Source organism: Bison bison, unplaced genomic scaffold, assembly GCF_000754665.1.
Source record: "Bison bison bison isolate TAMUID 2011002044 unplaced genomic scaffold, Bison_UMD1.0 scf7180017864530, whole genome shotgun sequence".
Classification (NCBI taxonomy): Eukaryota; Metazoa; Chordata; class Mammalia; order Artiodactyla; family Bovidae; genus Bison; species Bison bison.
The window spans coordinates 6,028,416-6,049,829 of record NW_011495080.1 but is presented as its reverse complement, the minus strand read 5'-3'; the positions used below and the strand labels follow the sequence as shown (position 1 = coordinate 6,049,829).

The 21,414-nt window shown below is 47.0% G+C and overlaps 1 protein-coding gene across 1 annotated transcript in view; it reads right to left on the bottom strand.

The window, feature by feature from the left end:
- Window positions 1–3,191: 3,191 nt before the first annotated feature.
- The window catches only part of PODXL (podocalyxin-like), a 111,346-nt gene continuing 93,123 nt past the window's right edge, over window positions 3,192–21,414 (bottom strand). The window contains exons 6-12 of the mRNA XM_010831753.1: window positions 13,026–13,637; window positions 11,897–12,117; window positions 11,333–11,404; window positions 9,329–9,476; window positions 9,057–9,118; window positions 8,624–8,791; window positions 3,192–7,608 (exon numbers count right to left, since the gene is read on the bottom strand). Coding sequence (XP_010830055.1) covers window positions 7,414–7,608; window positions 8,624–8,791; window positions 9,057–9,118; window positions 9,329–9,476; window positions 11,333–11,404; window positions 11,897–12,117; window positions 13,026–13,637 — 1,478 coding nt within the window. The 3' untranslated portion in view covers window positions 3,192–7,413. The remainder of the gene's footprint in view (window positions 7,609–8,623; window positions 8,792–9,056; window positions 9,119–9,328; window positions 9,477–11,332; window positions 11,405–11,896; window positions 12,118–13,025; window positions 13,638–21,414) is intronic.

The window sequence follows — 21,414 nt, the reverse complement described above, 5'->3', positions numbered from 1 at the left end:
TAATTAAACTCACACCTAAGAAGGATAAGGTACTTTTCAAAGGCCAAGGGAAAAGCAGAGAAGAGCAAAGCAAAAGAAAAGAGATGAACATAAGTATATAAATAAGGAGTCCTCGACACAAGATTTCCCTTACCATGCTTAGCAACTATCTCTCCAAATATGTATTTCTCTGGTTATCAGCTAAGATTTAGGAGCTTTGTATTTCATGAGAGTCCTTTTCTTAATGTATGAAGGAAGAAACTACAACCTTTCAGGGTCCTACCCCTTCCTTTACTCTCCTCTTCTGTAGCAACACGGATCCTGTAGTGGAGATCATGAGATAGGTCTGGAACCCCTGGCACGGGCCAGCTAGAATGTTTAAACAGAAACGTTTTGGGGGCATCAGGTATCCTCTGACATCATTAGTGTTCTACATTGCTGGGCTCTGTTGAGTGTGCTCTGTAATCTTCCTCACCCCGCTCATGATCCTCTGTTTTATCTCACTTTTGCCCTATCAGTATGGACTTTTTAGGGTTTTGTTTTCTTTCTTAGTATGAGTAATGTTCTGATCCCAGGTTTGGTGAATGTGTTAACACTGCTTTGTGAATAAATAGATGATCTGCTGAACAGTTGCAGTTGTAGAATTACGTTGTATGTAATGTACATATGGAGAAAGAATGTATTTTGTTCATTTTCTTAATAAAAAGTTATATATGGACACTACAAGCTATTTCTTGTATTTGGTAAAACTTGTTTTGAAGTCAACTTTTGAAATACCTACATACTTTGTAAATACTTTTACAAAGTTAATATTTTCCCTCAAACAGGTGAGTTTTATTCAGGCAAATTATATACACTGTAGAAGACCTTGTTTTCTTTGAGGCAGTGTTGAAATGACGCTCTGGTGGATCTTACTGAGTTTCTAGGGGAAGTTTCCTAAAGAGCACTGGTAAGTGACTTCATAAAATGGTGTTTTCTTCGTCTCCTGTTAATGACCAGTCCTACTTTATCCGTTTTGTAAATCTGGGCTTGGGTTTCCCAGGTTTTCTTTAAGTGGGGGCATGCTTGTACAAGTTAGGAACTAGAAGGAAAAAAAACTGAACTGAAAATTAATTGTAGAAAAGATAATAAAGAGAATCTGAAGGCTGGTAAAATTCTGGATCCCTGTCTCCAAAGAAGGGGAAGAAATTTTAAGGGCTGATCCTTGAAAAAAATAAACTTAGAAATATGCTCAACAAAGATAACGGATTGTTTGGGCTGAGTTGTATGAGCTTTCCAGACAGACTCTTACAAGGAGCTTTCCTCTTGGCCCTTTCTATCTCCTGGTCTGGTTTACATTTTTCTTGGCTTTGGGTGTGATTCTGTATTCTGGTGTTAGTTGTCCACTGATTTTATTCAAAATAGGGATTATGTTCTCTCACTTTACAAATCAAAAATAAACAAAGAGTGTGCTTTGAGCATGGCCTGTAAGTAACATTTCTCTGTTTTCAAAACAGGAAAACAGTGTGTGGTGATAAGGTAAGGAATTGGCCTTTCCTGGGTTAATCCTCTAGAGAATTAAAAGGATGGAAATGTGGGTCACTACCTCCTCTCCCTTGAGGTATTTGTCATCTGGTGGGAGGGGAGCAGTCAGCAGAGAAGGCTTCGTGTTTAACACAGTTGAGACGGTAGCTGCTCCCATATCAAGTGCGGATGAAGGCCGTCAAGTTACATTCTGTCCAGAAACATTGATATTACAAGGAAGAAAGAAAGAAAAGCTATAGTAGAAGTAGCTTTCCTACTGTTGGTCTGTCCACTGCCAGGCTAGTAAGTCTGATGTTTGGCAAAACTTCAAGTGGGAGGTTAGGACATTTGGTATAATGTCTGTAGCACATGTTATCTACCTGCCCTCTGAACTCGGGCTGTAAGGATGGGTGGTCCAGGGCAGGAGTCAGGAATCCTAGGCTCGTATCTAGATCCACCAGTGACTTTTGTGTAGCACTGGGCACAGTCTCAACTCCTTTGCCTCACCTTCCCTTTTAAGTAAATGCTGGTAGAAGACCCTGTTTGCTAAGGTCCCAGTGACTTTTTAATCTATAAGATGCCAAGGCCATTGAAAAATACTAGCTATCTCAGTACCACCTATGTTAATTATAGTGGCTGTCCTGTTCTTTAATTTTTTCACCCTTAGGATTCAAAGTAAATATGCGGTTTGGGAGGGAGCTTGTACAATGGAGACTTAGAGTGACTAAGAGGCATAACAAATTAAAAATGACAACTGAGAGTGCCTCTTGGTTGGCAGGGCAGGTAGCAGGGTGAATGACCTCTTCAGGAAGAGAATGGAGTCATAGGTCTTTGTGACCATGATAAACGATGAGTCATTCTCTTAGAACAGTGTACCTTGAGCATGGCCAGAGGCCTTCCTGAGTTCTTGGTACTCCTCCTTTCTGTATTCTTGGCACACTCTTAAAGTTAACCTCAAAATACCCCTGGCCCAACTCTGGCAGCCTTAAGGATGTTAACTGCCTTTCGGAACTCCCATGTAAAGGGAAAATCCTATTATAATTGCATTCTGGAAACATACTTTGTTGTTATTGGAACACAAGCATCAATATGGTGTTGAGAGAATGTACAGCTTGGGAGGGAAAAGATGTAGATTCGAGGCCTAGTGGTACATTTAACTAGCTGTGTGATCTTGAGAGAATCCTCAGTTTCTGTCCCCAGTTTCCCTATCGGTAGAATGGTGACAACTCCTAAATAAGATGTGTAAACTGTAAGATGCCAGGCAAACAGAAGAGACTGCTGTATAGCCAAGTATGAGCATGGACCAGATTCACCTGTTTCCCTGCAGCAGATTAGGAATGATAAAGTTTTCTTCTTGCAGTGAAGAAACATGTCAGTAGATAATTACCACCCCAAGAGACAAAGAGAATCAGAATCATCTTTGAGCAATTCCTTTCCTGAACCTCCTTCATCTTCACTACATCTCTGGGTAAAGAATCCACCTGCTAACACAGGAAATACAGGAGGAGGTGGGTTTGATCCCTGAGCCAGAAGATCCCCTGGAGGAGGAAATGGCAACCCACTCCAGTATCCTTGCCTGGAGAATCTCAGGGACAGAGGAGCCTGTGCTGCATGGGGTCTGAGTCTGACATTACTCGCATATCTCTGGGTAAGGGACAGGCACAGGCTTCTGACAAGTAAACTGATCCTTTTATTGGCAGACAGAATCCTTTAATTTTTTTTTGTATTTTTATTAATGTTTGCCTTGTCCTTAAAACTGTTTCATACCTATCAGGGTTCAGCAGCCCCCTTGGGATCTTTGGTGGTGGGTGAGACACAATTTTTTCTGAGGCAAATGAAGAGAAGGAAGAGGGGAAAACACTGATAAATGTGTTGTGAGGGAAATGGGGCACTTTGGGTTCTCCTCCCTAAGGCAGCCTGAGATGATCTGGAGAACTTGGCATCATCGCCAGAACCCCTTTGTCCTTCCTCTCGCTTCTGTCCTTTTGCTCTGGGCCTGTGCAGTTAAGCAGGCACCACTACGCAGAGGGTCTTCAGTGATGAGCCATGTGCGCAAGTGAAGAATGGAAGCCAATCAGAGCAAAATACTAGCGCTTGAGCCAGCTTAGACAAAAGCAGTTTAATTGACAGTATACAACTTTCCAAAATACACTTTTGTAAGAAAACAGCAATAAGTAATAATCTTTACAAACAAGTTTCTCAGTAAATTCCAGTGTACTTTAGACCCCTGTCCACCAAGACACAGCTCTCCCAGTCTCCTGAGCAAACTCTTTTAACATTCACTAATTTTTTAAAAAAGACATGGAGCAAATAGTAATCCCCTCCTTTGACTCAGGGTAGGATTTTCACCAAACCTGAGTTAATCAGCTAATGACAATGATGGAAGCCATTGCTTTACTCTCGCCCCCTGTGCCTTCCCATCTTGTTCCCTTTGATCCTTAGTCCTATATGTAGAAACTATTCAAAACTATTCTTGGCAGAACAAAATTGTTCATTTAAGTCTTAGATCTAAATAAGCCACAGACCAGTAAGGTTCCTGTTTTTGTCTTCATGCTCTCCCTACGCTTGCTGCAGATCTGTCCTTGGTATCACTCTCCTTAATTTGTTGGTTTCTTCCTGAAGCACAGAGCACTGGACAGTCTTCCAGTCCAGGTTTTAAGCCTATTTTCTGTCACTAAATACATGAGTTTCACCAGGTCACTTTATCTTTCTGGGCTTCAGACTCTTCTTCTGTTAAAAAAATAAAAGATTGGACTGGGTTCTAAAACCCCTCTATGACTAGAGAGTCTCTTCCCAACCAGTGCATATTGACTACAACCCTTATTGTAACGTGCTGGGACTTCATGGGGAGGGGATGAGGATCATATTTAAAAATAAAAATGCCCAGTCTGCAAGACAAATACTTCATCATCAGCCTGTCTCGTATTTCATTTTTCATTAAAGAAAAACAAAAGCTAGTAAAATAGACATTTACATTCCTGTTTAGAGGGAAAAAAGCCTTCTCTCTTAACAAAGGTTTTTTTCGAAGTATATTCACTCAAAGCAGTGCGGGGTGGATTAACATGTGGCTGTTGTATTTACATTTTCAAAAAATACATATATGTGTATCAGCTGGAACTGGTTTTTCAAAGTTTCTCCAGTATATTGTCAAAAAGATAAAAGCTCAAGAAGTGATTTAAATAAACTTTCTGTTAGCTTTCCTTATCGAGAAGGGAAAGAACAGGCTTGCATCTAGACTAGATTAAACCTGTATCTTGTCCTATGACACTAATATTCTGTGCCCCCCTTCATAAGCATTGCTGCGCCTCTCCCCACTGCCATGACAGTGTGCTTCCCCCTGGATTTCGTCCAGTCATCAGATTCATGGTTTCTGGCCTTTTATGAAGTTTAGGGAAACCAGTGTGCCACCGAAATAAGAGTTTATAATCTCTCTGGCACAGATTGTTTCAAGTCAATGCTGAGTTCTCTCTCTCTCTCTCCTCTCTTAGCCCCAGAATCTGAATTAACTAGATAGCATCCAAGACCAGCAAAGATGTGGGAAGAAGATGACCACTACAGACACATGGCAATATGGTCTTTGACATAGGTGTCTAGTGGCACGAGCAAGCCAGGGCAAGTTGTTCTAGCTTCTGGGCAACTAGATGCACCCAAAGAAGGAGCCTCTGAACCAGCCCAGAGCTTGTCAAGGCTGTCTCTGGACAGAGCCACAGTCATTCCTCTTGACCAAGCCTCATTTTTACTCTCTGGTCCTTGCCAGTCACCTTCTCGCTCCCCAAGAGGCCTGTGGCTTATGGCCTTTGATTGGCTTCCAGAATGTATCTGCTGTCTCTGTCTAAACCTGGCTGGTGGAATGAGACCCAGAATCAGCAAAGGAGTAATCCAGGCTGGCCTCTCCCACGGTGGCCATGATAGAAACCCACTGGGTAGAAAGAACCAAATGCTGGGTAGGAAAGAAGCAAACATCTTTTCCCAGTGAGACAGCATTTTCCTCTATTTCCCCCCAAACCAGTATTCTCCATCCTGCCAGCCTCCAAATAGGGAAGAATCAGGGCAAATACTTCAGGATCTTTGTTACCTTAGCATCTTTCTAGCTTGTGGGAAACTCACTGGGGGCCCTACTTGAACCTCTGGCCTTCCTCTTCCCCTTGGTATCAAATGGCTAAAGACTATGAAGAGGGAATTAGATGGCCAAGGAAAGACACAGATTGTCCCCCTAAGATCCTCTCCTTTAAAAAAAATAACCTGTCCCAAAGCAGAGAGCCTATTCTATCAGATCTATCGCAGCCTAGGCCAAGTGACCATTTTAATTCTCCTGAAGCATCTTCCTAGTAGGATCTAGGGGCGTTATGCCTAGCAACAGAGAGACCGTCGGCAGAGTTCAAAATTCCACACAGAAATCCCTCTCCTCAGAAAATCAGATGAAAGCTCGCTGTGCTCAGTCCTCAGGTGCCGTCTATGTAGCTGCTACCTGCTAAGCTCCCTCCAAACCCCTCCACTGGGCAATGGTCGGCACTGTGCTTCCCTGAGAATGCCACCAGAACCTGCAGGAGCGCCGGGCAGCCAGCCCCACTAGGAATACCGAGGAGGGCACATGGCACGGCCTAGCTCCATGCCCGACAGTGAAAGGTTGCTGGGATTCTACTCGGGCTGGCTGCTCCTTACGCAGCTTGAAGTGCACCTCCCCTCCAGGCTCTTCTTGCCCTGTGCACAGAAGACTGGAATCTTCAAACATCTCAATGATTTGAGCTTTGGCCTTTGGCAGTAGAGGGTTGGATTAAAAGAGAAAACTCTGAGCAACTTGCAAAGCCCCTGAGTATCCTATGAAATGGAAAAGTAAAGCCTGTCCTTCCTGTTTCAGTCGATTGTCTGTTTGGACACCTCTCTGCTGACTGGGCCTGAGGAAGCTCTGTCCTAAAGCTGCTCATTCACGCTGAACCTCAGAGGGAATGACTGAGCTGGGATCTCCTCTCTATTGCATCGGCTGAGCAACGACAATGAAACAGGAAATATCTTGTCTTCGGTAGCTGCTGCAGATTTTAGTCCCTGTGGGGGTGGGAGGCAGGCAGCACTTGGGGAGCCTTGGGGGTATGTGGGGACCCATCCTGGAAAGAGGGGCTTCCCTTTCTCTCTTCATCTGTAGATGGCTGGTGGGCAGACATGTTCACAGGGGGAGTCTTGTGTGCTCTGTCAGTGCCAGCAGATGCCAGGAAACTAGACTCCAGAACAAGGGACTGAGGGTCATGAATGACCTCTGTTAGTCCCAGAGGCCCTGGAACAGAGTGGGGATGAAAAACTGAATGAAGGGAGGGAGAACAAAGGGCAGGAACACAGGCAGGCAGACAAGGCCGGCAGACGAGACAGGAACGGGACCTGTCCTTTCAAGGAGCCAGACCCCGCGGAGGCAGGATCCAGCCCCACTCTGCCCTCCAGCCCATCCACTGATGGGCAGCTTCCACCCCTGCCCGGGGTAGCTCTGGAGGGAGGGCATGGGTGATGCCAGCAGCGTGGTGTGGTGGGAACGGGCACTGGACTGAATGAAGGGTCTCTGTTTTCATTCCGACATGTTACCCAGTGGCTGTGTGACCTTGACTTTACCCTCTTTAGGCCTCGGTCATCTTGTCTGTGAATGGAGGCTAGTAGATGGTCTCGAAGAGTTCCTTCTATGGCTCTTCCCTGTTCTCCCAGCAGCACTGCACTCAGGCACTAGTGGGTTATTCTACAAGAGGATTCTACACAGAATGTGATTTGTTCAGCTTGAAAAGGGAAAAATTAAGGCCTGTGGGGACTGGGATGAAGGGACCCTCCAAGTCTGCTCTTCTTCCCCAGTCTTTCCCTCTAAGGGGAAGAAGGGTCTTCCTCCTCCCCTTACAAATGGCACTTGAGGTGGTTGGGCTGGAGCTCTGCACCGTTGGAGATGGCCGGCAGCCCCGATTAGAGGTGTGTGTCTTCCTCTTCAGGGTCATCTTTGGTCAGGTTGTCCAGAGGCACAATCCAGCTGTCCCCCAGCTCCCCATTGAGGTTCGCCACCTTCTTCTCCTGCATCTCTGATGAGGTCTCCATCACTTCCAGTGTCGGATTGTCGTGGTAACCATTCTCCACCGTCTGTAGCTCCTCTGTTAGTCGTTGCTAGAGTGACAGAGGTGACCCAAGAAAAAAGGGTAGTTTTTGAGAGTAGTCAGCCTTGCTCTAACCTTAATACTGGCACTTGTTCCCCTATAATTCAGGAACCCCAATTTAGCTAATGTGGACACCAGGCGGTCCTGGAGGCCAATCCTGACGGCTGGCTTGCTTCAGGGCAAGTTTGAGATGAGAACCTGCCCAGTATCCCTAGAACTCCCAGCTGTCCCCTGGTGGCAAATCTGTAACGTCAGCAGAGACGGACTTTGTTCTCCCATCTCCTCTCCTCCACTCCTTCCCCATCAAACCTTCCTCTCAAGGTCCCTCCTCACCACTTCTCTGAACAGGGAAGAACTCTAAGAAAATGCATTTCATCAGGCCCAATGACTAGGACTTCTCTAAGGCTGAACCTGATGTGTACAGAAACTTTTGCCCTCCCACTGCAGGTGGAAACCATCTGAAGGGAGCTTTCTCTCCTTCTTTACCCGGGATACAACCTCAGTGGCAGAAGACAGTCCCTGGGAAGCTTTAAACGAATACAGTGGCCCAGAAATGCCGTTTCAGTTGGGGTGTGAGGAAACTAAGCAGGGGGATTTCTTGTAAAGCTCTCCACAGTGTGCAGCCAGGGTTGAGAACCCTGAATCTGGGCGGAACTGTTACAAGGGAATCCTAGGAAGGTAGATGATAAACCTTCTGGTTAGACGGGTATGCCTCAGCCCATTTACAGCAATGGATCCACAGAGCAACTCTGCAAGGTGGATATTCCCACTACGCAGATGAGAAACCTGAAGCTCAGAGATTATGACTTGCTCAAGGTCACCCAGTTAATCAGAGGCAGAGCCAGGGCTTAACGCAAGTCTTCTTTGACTCCAAAACCCTTGCTGCCTCTTTAATTCTTCAGGCAAACTTCCATTTCCTGTAAGGGATGATGACCTCTGCCTATCAGAAAGGGCCCACGGCTTTTCTCCAATATGGGAATAACAGGGTGAAAGTCCTCCGGTGAACTGGACTGCTTGGTCCTCACCTGGTCCTTCCTATGGGAGAGGCGCTGGTGGCAGCAGCCATAGAGGGCCGCCACCAGGAGCAAGAAGGATGCCATGCAGACAATAGTGATGATCAGGGGCATGCTGAACCGGTCCTCCATCTCTTCTGGTGGTCCTTGACCCCCAAACTGCATGTCTCTGACTCCCACCTGGCCAGGAAAGAGAAAGTGACAGAGCAAAAAATAGGTTCCGGGTCCCTCTCTCTCTCAGAACTCCCGTTCACTTACGAGCTCTTCCACTTGGGGTTTGGGGGGCCTGTTCCACTGCCCTGCTGTCCCCTTTTATCCTCCCATCTAGATGCTTGCAAACCAGAGGTTCCTCAGCAATGAGAAACAGTGGAAACGGGGAACCACGGGCTTCCGAGGGACAGGCTCCTGACCCAGTCTGTCCCAGCATGTGGGGCCGTCTACTTACGCCTTCTAGCTTGTCCCAGTCATTTTTCAGCAACTTATAAATGTCCGTGGGTTGGAGCTTTGCTGAGGGGGAGAGGGAGAGATGCCGCTTCAATGGTCTAGCTCAGAGAGACATGGCAGGGACAGAGGACTTCCTGTTCCTCCGTCTCCTGAGCGGTGTCTCTTCTCGTGCAGGTGACTGAGAGTTGACAACTGACCCATCCTGTGGCTCCTGTCACCCCCCTGCCCCATTCCCACCCCAGACAGGCCTCCCTGCCCTTGCCGTCAACTCACTGATGATAGTAATTTGTTTGATGTCCACTTCCTGGGCATGTGAACCAGGAGCCATCTCTATATGGCACTCATCTTGAGTTTTGTTGAAGGAGGATTTTACTGCTTGGCACAACACCTCGACCAGTCTGTGATTTGAAGCAACTGTGTTCTGTTGTGGGGAAACAACAGGTAATTCCTTGGGGATCACAACAGCGGCCTAGGCTTGTGGGGCCGCCCTTGCAAGCTAAGGTCAGGACAATGCTGTTGCCAGCTGTGAACCGACTGCCTGGACTGGCGGGTCACACGCTCTCCTCCTGGGCCAGCCCCTGCCTTCTCTGGCTCAGGTGGACATCTCCTCCCTCGTCCTCCCGTCCCGCTTATCTCATCTTGGTTGAACAATGCCATTCCCCCGAGTGTGCCCCTCTTTCTCAGAGCTCTTTAAGCATCACGATCTGCTGCCTGTCATCATTTCTCTCCCCTGGAAGGACCCACGGAGGCACTGCCAGCGCAAAGATGCCAATGAACCTGCATTCACCAGCCCTTGATGCTGAGCTCAGAGACCTCAGGAGGGGAAGTGCCCGGCTCTCCGCTCAAGGTCATCCATCCCAAAGTTGAAACACTTGCCTGTTCCCTCGGCTAAGACTAAAAACATAAATAGGCTGACAAGAGAAGGGCAAGGCCATCACTGCACAGGGGGACTTGGGAGTGTCTGAAAGACGCACAAGGACATCTTTGAGGGGCTTCCTCTATATTTCTAAGCAGAAAGAGCATGGCTGATGTGGCTTTAGGGCTGAGGGTGAGGAAGTGAAGTGTGGGGAGCTTTTACCCAGTCATCCAGAGGCACCCCAAACTGGTGTTTCTCTGACCAGACTTTGGAATAAGGATACCAGATGAAGAATAGGACTCTTGCTTTGGCTTGTCCCACAAACCATCCCTTGGGTTTTCTACCTGGCATTTCCTTAGGCCTACTAACTCCCCAGCCCTGCTGCCAGGTAAAGATGCAGGGCTTTCCTCTTCCCATTTATGGCAAAAGAAGGCTTACCACCAAACACACCCCTGCCAAGTTTCAGCCAAAAAGAGCCGGAGGAAAGGCTGGGCAAGCGTCAGTGTCTTTCTCACCTTGTCCAACAAGCCCAATCCCAGGAAAACCCTGCTCTGTTTGAAAACTCCAGCTTTTCTATAGTTCACTTGGAAAATTCCAGCAAAATGGACACCCGAAAGAAAACAACTGCAGAAAATAGGTAGCATTAAAGTATCGTAAACCCAAGTTTTCCATGCTGCTTGCTTTCACTTTCTGGTTCCTAGGGGTGTTTGCAAAATAGCCACTGACCAGGAGAGGGCGGCAGTGAGCCATCCATCACCAGCACTCACTCAGGCCTCAGCTACTGAGTAAGCGCTGCAGCAGATATCCCCAGACTAAAGCCCTTAATCCTAGGGAGACTGGCAGTCTGAAGGCAGTGGACAACATGGCTAAACTCTCTCTTTCATGCAAACGCACTCACACACGTGCTGACACCATCTCCCTCAAACAGTACACACACACACCATCCTGAGTGGAAGAACAGCTGTTGGCAACGGCTCCCCTGGGTTAGAGGCAGGCTGTCAGATAACATGGAGCAGGAAATATAAAACCACAGACTCTTAGAACAACGAAAGTTAGGCAGACTAAGCCTCTTCTTTTCAACTGAGGCCTCTGAAGCCCAAAGAGATGGGCTTTAACAAAGCCACATCCTGAACTGGAGGCAAGCAAGAACCAGGGCTTGGGTCAGACTCTCAGAAGTGAAAGCTCAGGAGACCTGGTATTTCTGGCCTGTAGCAGCCCTGTGGGCGGGGCTTCCTTTAGAGAAGCTGGTTCTGACCCTCCGTAAGATTGGAAGGACCAAAAACAAGGGCAGGAAATGAACACATCTCTCAGCTCCTTTCTACAAGGAACACTCCATTCCCTTCCACTTTGAGTAATCCTGGAGCTAAACCGCCTTTGCAGGATACAGGTCAGGGTGGGGCTCAGATGAACAAGGTACTCACACAGCTGTTGGCGCCCGAGATGTTCAGGGAGAGTTTGCTCTCATTCAGCTTTTCAGGAGGATGGCACTGGATCTGAAAGAAGCCACTGGGATTAAGGGCCAGGCTTAACTTGATAGGATCTCGTCTTTGAATCCTCCCTCCCTCCCTCCCTTAGGTGCTTCCCTGGTGGCTCAGAATCTGCCTGCAATGCAAGAGACCAGGGTTTGCTCCCTGGGTCTGGAAGACTCCCCTGGAGGAGGGAATGAATCCCATGGACAGAGAAGCCTGGCGGGCTACAGTCCATGGGGTTGCAAAGAGTTGGACACAACTGAAGTGACTGAGTACACACACCGTTAGGTGGGTGACACCAGGCAAGTAGCTCCGGGCAAGCTGGGAGCTGGCCAGCTGGGGTCTGACAGCCAGGTATGTTACTGGTTATCCCGCTGTCTAAGGCCGAGTCCAGCAAAGCCAGAGACAATGGGTGAACGATACTGGCTCCTCACACCCCCACCAGGGGCTCTGGGAAGGGAAGGGTAGAGATGCTCTTCCTGGAGTCCCTTTCTCTCCGAGTCTGGGCTCTCTTACCTGCCCTATATTTGTTAGAATGACTGAGGTGGGAGAAGGGGTGCTGGAGCTTTGGGGGGCATTTGATGTCAACTGAGTGCTGGAGATGGTGGATCTCCTGACAAGAGATGTGGTCCCACGTCCCTGTGAAGAGCCTGTAGGTTGCTGAACTCCAGTGGTGACAGTGACAGCTGGCGTCTCACTGGAGGTGTGTTGAGTTCCTTCAACTGCGACCTGTGTTTCTGTAAATGGGGAAACAAAGCTTATGAGGAAAGGTGAGTAGTTGAAACAGAAAAAAGATAGTCTTTTTCTGTTCTTAGTTTTCTGAGGTTCTTTAGTCTTCCCCCACCCCACTTTGGCTTTACAGACCACAGGCAAAAGGAGGCAAGCTATGAGAAAGAGGAGGTAGATGGATGAAGCCAGTTCCCATAACCTATTACAGGATGAGCAGATTGGATGAGCCGGTGTAGGAACCCGAGAGAAGAAGTATCAACAGCAGTGACAATGCCAGCAGCAAATGTCAACTGAGTAACTGCTTCATGTCAGGGTCCTAAGAGCTTCACAGGTACTTCCTTCTTCAGTCCTCACAGTGACTCTGAGGAAAGTACCATAATTACTCCTTTCATAAACAAGGAAGTGGAGGCTCAGAGGAGCTTGATGCATTCCGCACCAACAAGTGGCAGAGCAGGGCCTGGAGTCCAGGTTTATCCAGCTCAGGGCCCTTGCTCTCACACAGGACAGACTTCACCATGTACCCACATGACATGGCAGCGGGGGCGGGGGGGCGGTCCCTCGAAATGCGAATGCTCAGATTCACACCAAGAAATTCTGATTCAATAGATCTCAAATGGGCCACGAGGCTCATGATCCATCAGTGAGGTTTGAAATGAATTTACTGGACTAAGACTAGCACTTAAAAAAAAAAAAGGAAAATGCTCCACTGGGCAGTTCAAAACCTCGAGCTCTCATCACAACACACAGCTCTGCTGGCCACTGCTCACCACTGGATGGGAAACAGACTGAGCGAAGGTGGTACACATTTACGATCCTTAACCCACAGCATGAATCTCCACCTTCTAGTCGAACAACGGTACAGACCATAGACATCTGAAAGTTTCTTTCTGCTTCAAAAAGGCAAGGCAACACTTACTCAGTGTGGTCACCCGAGCTGTGAAGGTGGGACTTGTCATCCTGCCTAAACTTGTAGTTACGGTCATTTTGTCTGATCCCTCAGGGAAACTCCCTGTGGGCTCTGAAGTCCCAGGGGCCGAAGTCACAGGTCCGGGGCTAGGCTGCTGAGTGCTTGAGAGGTTGGTCGAGGAGGACAGAATAGGAGAGATGCTTGGGATGATATTCGGATCTGGAGATGTGGAGATTTTCTGACTGCCTTCCTTAGCAGTCATGCTGTCTGTGGTCACACTGTGGGTAGTTGGGATTCTGGATGTGGGTGAATCATTCATTGCATTCCGGCTGCTCGTGCTTTCAGGACTTGTTGAGACTGTGGTTGATGTGGTTGTAGGATCTTCAGTAGTTACAAGAGTGGTTTCATTGGCTGTGGCAGTTGGGCTTTTCTGGGCTGAGGCTAACACCACAGTGCTGGCTGGTGCTGTGGTCACAGTGGATGTCTCAATGGGTGTCAGGGCTGAATTTTGTTTGTCTGGGTTTGAACTCAATGTCTGCTCACTGGTGGTTGTGGATGCTACCAACTGGACTGTGCTCTTGACAGGTGAGGTTTGTTCCTCGGTTGTTCCTGTGACATTTTCTATGGACAAAGACAACACAGAATCAATTAGGGTATTAGCTGGAAGTCTTTCTCTCTCCGTTGCTCCAGCTCTTCCCCAAGATCCAGAGGCCTTACTCTCATCCCTGCCATTTTTGCTCAAGGGTTTGGGCCCTTGATGTGTCCAGATTTCTCTGGGGTTCAAGAAGCCTCTAAGAGGGAGGCTGAGGAGAAAGCAGAGGAAGTCAAGAGAAATTCTGCTACAGAGAAGGACTCAGCACCCAGTCCCACTGCCTGTCGGAGCCTGCAGTGAATTCTCTGCCCTCCCCATCTGGCCCCAGACACACACTGTTAAAGGTTTCCACACCCCAGCACAGAACCCTCATCATCCCTGCCTCCTTCTCCCAGACCCAGGAGCTTGCAGAAAATGCAACAGACTCACACATATCCAAGTACCCTGTTCTAAACATGGCATGAAGGACCTCTGTTCCTCTGGAAAAATATATCTAGAAGGAGAAACTGGAAAAGTGAAATTACACAAATTGTACTTAAGGACAACTGTGAGACACACTGAGGGGTTCTCTTTGTCTAGCATGGGAGCTCAACCTTGTCAAGGGGTCAGGGATTGAGCATATTAAAAAGCAGAGACATTACTTTGCCAACAAAGGTCCATATAGTTAAAGCTATGGTTTTCCCAGTAACCATGTATGGATGTGAGAGTTGAACCATAAAGAAGGCTGAGTGCCGAAGAATTGATGCTTTTGAACTGTGGTGTTGGAGAAGACTCTTGAGAGTCCCTTGGACTGCAAGATCAAACCAGTCAATCCTAAAGGAGATCAGTCCTGAATATTCATCGCAAGGACTGATGCTGAAGCTAAAACTCCAATACTTTGGCCACCTGATGCAAACAGCTAACTCATTAGAAAAGACCCTGATGCTGAGAAATATTGAAGGCGGGAGAAGAAGGGGACAACAGAGGATAAGATGGTTGGCTGGCATCACTCAATGGATATGAGTTTGAGCAAGCTCTGGGAGATGGTGAAGAACAGGGAAGTCTGGCATCCTGCAATCCATGGGGTTGCAAAGAGTCAGACATGACTGAGACTGAATAACAACAACAGGGATTGAGTGAGGGAACAGTTAAGTGACAGGTTCAGGCCCTGGGATTACAATGGAAAGTAAGACACAGATGCTTACTTGTGCGGCCCTAAAGTTCTAGGACTCACAACAGATTTCCCAACCTGGGGATCCGACATAGGGACTGAGAACCCCCAGGGAATTTGACTTTGAAAGCCAGCAGTATTTGATTACAGAACTTCCACAGGACTGGGGAAACAGACTCTTGGAGGGCACAAACAAAATCTTGTGCACACCAGGACCCAGGAGAAAGGAGCAGTGATCCCACAGGAGACTGAGCCAGACTTGCCTGTGAGTGTCCAGGAGTCTCTGGCAGAGGCATGGGTTGACAGTCACCTGCCATGGGATCGGGGGGCACTGAATACAACAATCCTGGCTAAAGTCCTTCTTAAGGAGGTCACCATTACCACCATTATCCCTACCATAGTTTGGCCTCAGGCCAAACAGGGAGGGAACACAGTCCTGCCCATCAACAGAAAATTGGATTAAAGATTTACTGAGCATGCCCCCGCCCATCAGAGCAAGACCCAGATTCTCCCACAGTCAGTCTCTCCCATCAGGAAGCTTCAACAAGCCTCTTATCCTTATCCATCGGAGGGCAGACAGAATGGAAACCATAATTACAGAAAACTAACCAAACTGATCACATGGACTACAGCTTTGTCTTAACTCAATGAAACTATGAGCCATGCTGTGTAGGGCCACCCAAGACGGACGGGTCATGGTGGAGAGTTCTGACAAAATATGGTCCACTGGAGAAGGGAATAGCAAACCACCTCAATATTCTTGCCTTGAGAACCCCATGCATAGTATGAAAAGGCAGAAAGATATGACACTGAAAGATGAATTCTCCAGGTCAGTAGGTGCCCAATATGCTACTGAAGAAGAGTGGAGAAATAACTCCAAAAAGAATGAAGAGACGGAGCCAAAGCAAAAACAATGCCCAGTTGTGGATGTTACTGGTGATGTGAAGTAAAGTCCAATGCTGTAAAGAACAATACTGCACAGGAACCTGGAATGTCAGGTCCATGAATCAAGGTAAACTGGAAGTGGTTGAACAGGAGATGGCAAGAGTGAACATTGACATTTTAGGAATCAGTGAACTAAAATGGACCAGAATGGCCAAATTTAATCAGATGACCATTATATCTACTACTGTGGGCAAGAATCCCTTACAAGAAATGGAGTAGCCCTCGTAATCAACAAAAGAGTCTGAAATGCAATACTTGGGCGCAATCTCAAAAATGACAGAATGATCTGTTTCCAAGGCAAACCATTCAATATTACAGTAATCCAAATCTATGCCCCAACCACTAATGCCAAAGAAGCTGAAGTTGAACAGTTCTATGAAGACCTACAAGACCTTCTAGAACTAACACCAAAAAAAAAAAAGGATGTCCTTTTCATCATAAGGGACTGGAATGCAAAAGAAGGAAATCAAGAAATCCCTGGAGTAACAAGCAAGTTTGGCCTTGGAGTACAAAATGAAGCGGGGCAAAGGCTAACAGAGGATGAGATGATTGGATGGCATCACCAACTCAATGGACATGAGTCTGAGTAAACTCTGGGAGTTGGTGATGGACAGGGACACCTGGCCTGCTGCAGTCCACGGGGTCGCAGAGTCGGACACAACTGAGTGACTGAACTGAACTGATGGTTTTTCCAGTAGTCATGTATGGATGTGAGAGTTGGACCATAAAGAAAGCTGAGGGCCAAAGAATTGATGCTTTTGAACTGTGGTATTGGAGAAGACCCCTGAGAGTCCCTTGGACTGCAAGGAGATCCAGCCAGTCCATCCTACAGGAGATCAGTCCTGGGTGTTCATTGGAAGAACTGCTACTGAAGCTGAAGCTCCGATACTTTGGCCACCTGATGAAAAGAACTGACTCATTAGAAAAGACCCTGATGCTGGCAAAGATTGAAGGCGGGAGGAGAAGGGGATGACAGAGGATGAGATGGTTGGATGGCATCACTGACTCGATGGACATGAGTTTGAGCAAGCTCCAGGAGTTGGTGATGGCAGGGAAGCCTGGCGCAAAGAGTCAGACATGACTGAGCGACTGACCAACAACAGAGAATTAAACGTCACATTCTGGTGACTCCATGGAGGAAATGAATAAGGAAGTGATGCTGTTAGAGAGTTAAGGAAAAGCGCCTCAGGGACACCCATGAATCTAAGGCTTGAAGGACAATAAGGCGAGAGCTATGTGAAGAAGGTGAGGAAAAGTGTACCAGGGAGAAGGAACCTGCAAGTCCCCAAAGGAGGGACAAGAGCTCAGAGAACACAAATCTGAGTGCAGTTTTCTGAGTGAGGGGGGGTGGGCAGGGCCCAGAAAACTTAGGGCCTCACAGTAAAGGAACTAACATGCTGTCCAAACTGTAGGGTTTTGAGAATAAAATGGAAGCTCTCTTAAAAACTGTATCCTATGTAAAATGAGGCATAAGATCACTCTCCTTAGCCCAAAATAAGGATTTGGGATTTTAAGTGCTCAAAAAAGTCACTGAAGGCTTTAAAAAGCAAACAAGTTTGAGAGGGTGATTTACAAAGACACATCCCCTTGCTGCTCTGGGGAACACGGACGTGGAGATGGGAAGAGAAAAAGCTGTTACAGTAATTCAGATGAAGTGGGTAATAGTCATCTGCAGCAAGTCCTTGACACAAGAGCCAAAACAAGGATGGATTCAAGACTGTATTTTGGAGAAAGAGTCAACTACTTGCTGATGTACCAAGGGAGGGGAAGAGGAGAAGTCAGGATGACTCCTGGTTTTTTGTTTTGAGCAGAAGGGAGAGAGAGCTGGGACTCAGCGAAGTGGACTCTGGCCATTCTACATAGCCGATCAGAGTCTGTAACCTAGTTCTATGCTTGGGGAATTCCCCACACAGTTAAGACTGATGGAAGCAGGATTTGCCTCTTGTTACACTACAGATGCTGAAAAATGCCAGCCTCCCTTATGACTAGAGCCTAAGTATGCACTAAGCTGCTATGAATGAGTCCCTTCCACCTGGGCCAGAGAGTGAAGGGGTGGTCGACTATGAGGAAGCCTGAGGCAGGAGCGGCAGAACCATGACCAGGTGTGAGCAGCCGTGGAGGCGAGGCGAGAGTCTACGGCCAAAGCTGAGGCATCTGGGTCCTTGGCATCCGTGAGCAGCACTGCCTGTTCACACAAGTTCTATAAGCCTGTCTCGGATAATGTTAAGGGTGACCCTAAATGTGGTCTTCATCAGGGCTTCCCTGATGGCTCAGTGGTAGAAAATCCACCTGCCAATGCAGGAGACCTGGGTTCGATCCCTGAGTGGGGAAGATCCCCTGGAGGAGGGCATGACTACCCACTCCAGTATTCTTGCCTGGGAAATCCCATGGACAGAGGAGCCTGGTGGGGTACAGTCCACAGGGTCGCAAAAGAGTTGGGCACAACTTAAAGACTTAACAACAACAAAATGTGGTCATCAGCAATCCCAGCTCCTTCATAAGCTGGAGAAGGACCCAACAGCTTTCATGTGTGTGTGCATGAACACACATACATTTTGCTAGTGAGAATCAGAAATTTGCATTAGGAGTGACTCAGGCAATAGAAATGTGAGAACTAGTTTCTCAGCCTTACTGGGGTTAAAGGTAAGTGGAATTCTGCAGACATGAAGTGACGTGACTTTACTATCCTACAGCATTTCACAGAGAGGCAGTCACAACATCACCCACCATCTAGAATGAAGTGCCCGTAAAGTGGCTTTGGCAGGACTGAGTGGCTACTGTCATAGAACAATATAAAGGGCATGCATAAAAGGACATGTGGTAAAAATCAATGTAGTGTTATGATTTGACAGTGGCACTTCTTATAACTGATCATATCAGAGCACCTTTCTGGCAAAAAATGAGATTGCTGGAGAGGAACATCAGCATATTTAATAAATTAAGGATGTAGGGTGGGGTGGTTACTTCTTACAAAGATGACTTGCTGAAAGCAGAGGTTTTCAAACCCCAAACTGTTGACATTCTGGGCTGAATGTATGCATGCTAAGTCATTTCAGTCGTGTCTGACTCTTTACAACTCTATGGACGGTAGCCCACCAGGCTCCTCTGTCTATGGGATTCTCCAGGCATGAATACTGGAGTGGGTTGCCATGCCCTCCTCCAGGGGATCTTCCCAACCCCAGCATCGAACCTGTGTCTCTTACATTTCCTGCATTGGCAGGTGGGTTCTTTACCACTAATGCCACCTGGGAAGACCTTTGGGCTGGATACTTTTGTTATGGAGAGTGTCCTATGCAGTGCGGATGTTTAACAACATCCCTGGTCTCTAGCTACTAGATGCTAGTAAGACACATACTACCCTTCCTGGTTGGGATAACTGGCAGAAGACTCGGGTTCAATCACTGGTCGGGAAACTAAGATACCACAAGTCACGGATTAACTAAGTCCACACACCACAACCAGAGAGTCAGTGGGCTGTGGTGGAGAATCCTACAAGGACCCAACAAAGATCCTGCAAGAAGGATCCCGTGTGCCACAACTGAGACCCAACACAGCCAAATAAATAACTAAAAAAAAGGGGGGGGCAATCTGCGATGGAACTTGCTTGGAAGACTCAACCACTTTTCTCCTGTCTGATGATGCAGTTTCTATCCTGCTTCAAAACTCAATAACCTCACTTGAGCTCGGTGACAAAGAAAGCTATATCCTTTCATCATCTCTACCACTCTTCATATTTTTCAAACCTGTGATAACAGTCAGATGCCTGAGAAAGACAGCGTCTAACCCAGAAGAAGGCTTCTACTTAAAAAAAATTTGCAAAAAGTCTAGCAAATAAGCCTGGTTGATAGACTGTAAGGATGCTAGATCAGAGAAGAATAATCACAATTTTTATCAGGTTGAATTTATCAATATGGGTATGCATACCAGGGGTCTGGGACCATCATGCTGACTCAACCAGCTGCAAGAAGTACTAATTGTTTTCTTAGTTGGTTGACTGAAACCTGAACTTAATGGTAGTCTACATATTAAAGTTGCCAGAAATTCTCTGGAATAATGAATAGGAAGAAACCAAAGTCTTAGAGAAGTGTTCCAGGGGTTTATCATGTATGGTCTGCTTGCTCACACTCTGTTCCTTAAGAGAGCTCAAATGACACTCTCTTCATCAAGGTTTTGAGAAACACTGTACTTCACGTGCTCTAAAAAGGACATCTTTTCATGTCTCTGAGCTGAGGATGAATTATAAATTATTTTAAGGCACACTCTGGCAGTGTTTTTTCTCCCCCACATGGTTCGTAAAATATAGTGCGTTTTATCTTTGATGGTGTTTTGGATTTTGATTAAACTTGGTGTGTTGTTGAGGGGAATAGGAGCATGTTATTCTGACTGTTCATCAGCCTGGTATGCTGGGAGGTTGTTGATATTTATGCCAGCAATCTTGATTTCAGCTTGTGATTCATCCAACCTAGGATTTTGCATGACGTACTCTGCATGTAAGATAAATAAGCATGGTGATGATATACAGCTTTGATGTACTCTTTTCGCAATTTGGAATCAGTCTATTGTTCCATGTCCAGTTCTATTGCTTCTTGACCTGCATATAGGTTTCTCCGGAGGCAGGTGAGGTGGTCTGGTATTCCTATCTCTGAGAATTTTCCACAGTTTGTTGTGATCGGTCAAAGGCTTTAGACTTCAAGGAGATCAAAACAGTCAATCCTAAAGGAAGTCAGCCCTGAATATTCACTGAAAGGACTGATGCTGAAGCTGAAGCTCCAATACTTTGGCCACCTGATGCAAAGAGTCAACTCATTGGAAAAGACCCTGATGCTGAGAAAGATGGAGGGCAGGAGGAGAAGGGGATGACAGAGGATGAGATGGTTGGATGGCATCACCGACTCAATTGACATGACTTTGAGCAAACTCCAGGAGATGGTGAAGGACAGGGAGGCCTGGTGCGCTGCTGTTCATGGGGTCGCAAAGAGTCAAACACGACTTAGTGACTGAATAGCAATGACAATGACATGCTGGTAGGAGATGCTGCTGATTTCAGTGGGAATGGACAGCACGTTCCCTGGGTAGCGGGGCCTGAGCAGAATTTCATTTCCAGGAAAAAAGTGGGTACCATACCCTTGTGGCTTGTTCCCTCGGGCTTCCCTTGTGCCTCAGCTGGTAAAGAATCCACCTGCAATGTGGGAGACCTGGGTTCTGTCCCTGGGTTGGGAAGATACCCTGGAGAAGGGAAAGACTGCCCACTCCAGTATTCTGGCCTGGAAAATCCTCTGGACTGTATAGTCCATGGGGTTGTAAAGAGTCGGACACGACTGAGAAAGTCCTTCTCTTCTACCGTACCCTAGCATGACTCAGAAATTGAACGACAACCACCATATCCTAGGCAGCAGGACCAGCATGGTGATCAGGGTAGTCTAATGAGGGGACCTGGACAGTGGCTAATAATCATGTGTTTTTTAGGATCAAAATGGATTAAAGTGCTACCTCTGAGCCCAGCAAACTGAGACCTAGGCTGAATCACCACAGTAGAGAACACAAGCAGCTGCTCATCCAGTTATCAGGACTGAATCTTTTCACAGACTCAAATGATGTGATGATAGCAAACGAATGAAGGACAATAGCAAATACCAACACAGTTAAAAACTGATTTTTAAAAAAAGGCTAATAAAGCAGTAAAACCTTTAATGAGGATGACCAAAGAGGAA